Below are 2,494 nucleotides of genomic sequence, written 5' to 3'. Positions count from 1 at the left end.
TACCCGCGCAACTGCAAGCTCCGATCCCACTGCCGCACCCGCAGCAGATGATCAAGTTCCAGCCGGACGAGTACCCGCCGCCGCAACCCATGCGGGAGGACCTGCTGCACCAGCCGCCCCCGGTCTTCGAGGTGGACGCAGACCCCTCCGACGCCGCGGCCATCGCTGCGCTCTTCAGGAAGACCCTGAGGACCTAATCGGTTTCCATGTGACTGCCGCTCTTCGCGGGGATTCGAGAGCGCTGAGGAGTCTGGCTGGTTGCGTCCTGGTGGATCGCGCGCTCCTTTCCGATGCGCTGGAGAACGATACTCTTGTATAAACTCGTTTTAGGCCTTTAGGCTCGATCTGTTCCTAGTCGTGAGAGGTTTTTAAGTATTAGTCATAAAGGTTGTATGGACTTTGTATACTTGTAAGTTAAGCTCTTTTGGTTCTAAAAAGACATTGTGTTGGCGTCTTACGAAGCAAATCAGTGTGTTGTTTTACTTCTGTTTTCAGCAATTTACTTTTAAGCACGAACGAAAGCGAACGTATCATTTACATGTAAGAGTCTTTTGTATAGATCTTATAGTCTCGTACGGATGTATCTTCTGCTTGTAGTTATAAGTAACCCTTTTCAGTCACACTAATTTTATCTTTTAAACGGAGGAAGACTTATTTTTATAACACGCAATGAAGAAGTCTTCAGAAAGGAATTGTCGGATACCGTTTACAAGATGAGTCCAGGTGTGACTGCTGTGATTTGGCAATCGTATTTATTTTGCAATAGTAATGTTTATTTCCCTATTCTGTTTTGGGGGTTGCGAGGAGGATGGTGCTAGAGGGCGGGAGGGTGCTAATAGGTGTAAGTGGAAGGCAGTCGATAGAGATAAGCCCATGAGAAGGTCCTGTCCGTAGATTGGTGTTAGTGGGAGTAAGAGGGATGGAGTGGGAGGACGAGAGCCCCGCCCTGCACGAGTGGTGTGAGGGCGGCCCCTCCCCTCAAGGCGTGTCTCACCCCCTGGTCGGCTGTTTCAGGCGGAGGCGGAACGCTCCTGCAGGCGCCAGGTGTCTCCCCGGAGTTTGAAGTTGTGCCGCCCGTGTGTGAGCTCATCACGCCCACACAGCCGCCTACCGTCACGCCCGCTCTCCAACATCAGCAACCTCAGCCCGTCTCTGTGCATTGTGGCTACGGCGCCCATCACACTCCAGGAATGGAATCCCTCGGAAGTTCCCCCCACCTCGGTTACGCCTCCGACCCAGGCGCGGGGGGCGCTGCGACCACCCCGCTCACGGCACTCGGCTACACGCCGCCCGCAGGCCGGACACGGCTCGCTACGGGGGAGGAGGTGGCCTGTGGTGTGTGCGGGAAGGTCCTGTGCAACAAGTACGTCCTTAAGACACACCTCCGGGACATGCATGGCCCGCGCCAGAGCATGCAGTGCCCCGTGTGCCGCCGCATGTACGCCTCCCTCAACTCCCTGCGGGCTCACATGAGTGGCACTCACAAGAAGCACCAAGTGCCGCAGGTGCCACAGCGGTACTAAAAGGGGGGAGGCAGCCGGAGGTTGGCTCCTGCAGGGGAACGAGGAAGACCGTAGACTGGCAGAGCGAGAGAAGAGCGAGAGACGCGGTGCCGAGGAATAGCGAGCGGAGCAGGAGACAGAATCTCGGAACAAAAAGACACGGTGGATTCCGAAACCTATTCTCGGAGTTTATTTATGATCCACTCTCAGTGGCGGAAACTTGTTCATAGTTGACACTTTATTTATTTTACTGAAACTTTCTTTTTTCAGGGAAACTTTTGTAATATCAGTATTTTTCACAACTCATAAGAGATTGTAAAAGGAATTGAGGGGAGAGTTTGGCCTGGAGAAACAAAGAACTTGTACGTATGCAAGAAACTTTCGCTAGAGGTTTGTTGCATATCTTATAAGAATCTGTAAAGTTGGGCATTTTGTGGGATGTACAAACCACTGCCTCGTCGACATGTATTATTTAACTTATTTTATTTATTTACCAATGTGTGTACAGCACCTTGTGGCGTCCGTCAGGGATTGTACAAACCGCAATTTGTAGAACATGAGAAACGAGAAGTACTTACTGGGAATGTGACTGTGTAATCGGGTGAATGCGCCAGTAGTGTTTTTCTTGCTGTGTATTACTTCATAAGGACACTTGAAAGAGCGACACCAAAATTCCCGGCGTCGTCCAGCATACGTGTGATGCGACGCCTGTCTTGTTCACAGTGGCAAGGAGGAACCGTACTCTTCACACTGCCGCCTCACCCGCACGCCGGTTGGGATGTTATTTTATTTTACGCTGTATCATATACGATTCCAGTGCTGGAATCTTGAGTCCCGTGTAGGCGGCCGCACGTGTACTCCCTGAATGTGCACAGACGGAGAGAGCTCACAGTGACATCACACGCATCTAGTGAAAACACATATACATACATACACACACTCTTGCACTTAATTGCACTTTACCCACATATCTTAACAAGGCCTGTACTTAA

General features: G+C 51.2%; 1 protein-coding gene across 1 annotated transcript in view; it reads left to right on the top strand.

Moving 5' to 3' along the window:
- The window catches only part of LOC119594015 (broad-complex core protein isoforms 1/2/3/4/5-like), a gene marked incomplete at its 5' end in the record, with an annotated part of 2,835 nt that extends 341 nt beyond the window's left edge, over positions 1 to 2,494 (top strand). The window contains 1 exon segment of the mRNA XM_037943043.1: positions 1 to 2,494. Coding sequence (XP_037798971.1) covers positions 1 to 197 — 197 coding nt within the window.

This window comes from Penaeus monodon, chromosome 33 (assembly GCF_015228065.2).
Source record: "Penaeus monodon isolate SGIC_2016 chromosome 33, NSTDA_Pmon_1, whole genome shotgun sequence".
Classification (NCBI taxonomy): Eukaryota; Metazoa; Arthropoda; class Malacostraca; order Decapoda; family Penaeidae; genus Penaeus; species Penaeus monodon.
The sequence above is the reverse complement of the archived record's forward strand: the minus strand, read 5'-3'. Positions and strand labels throughout refer to the sequence as shown.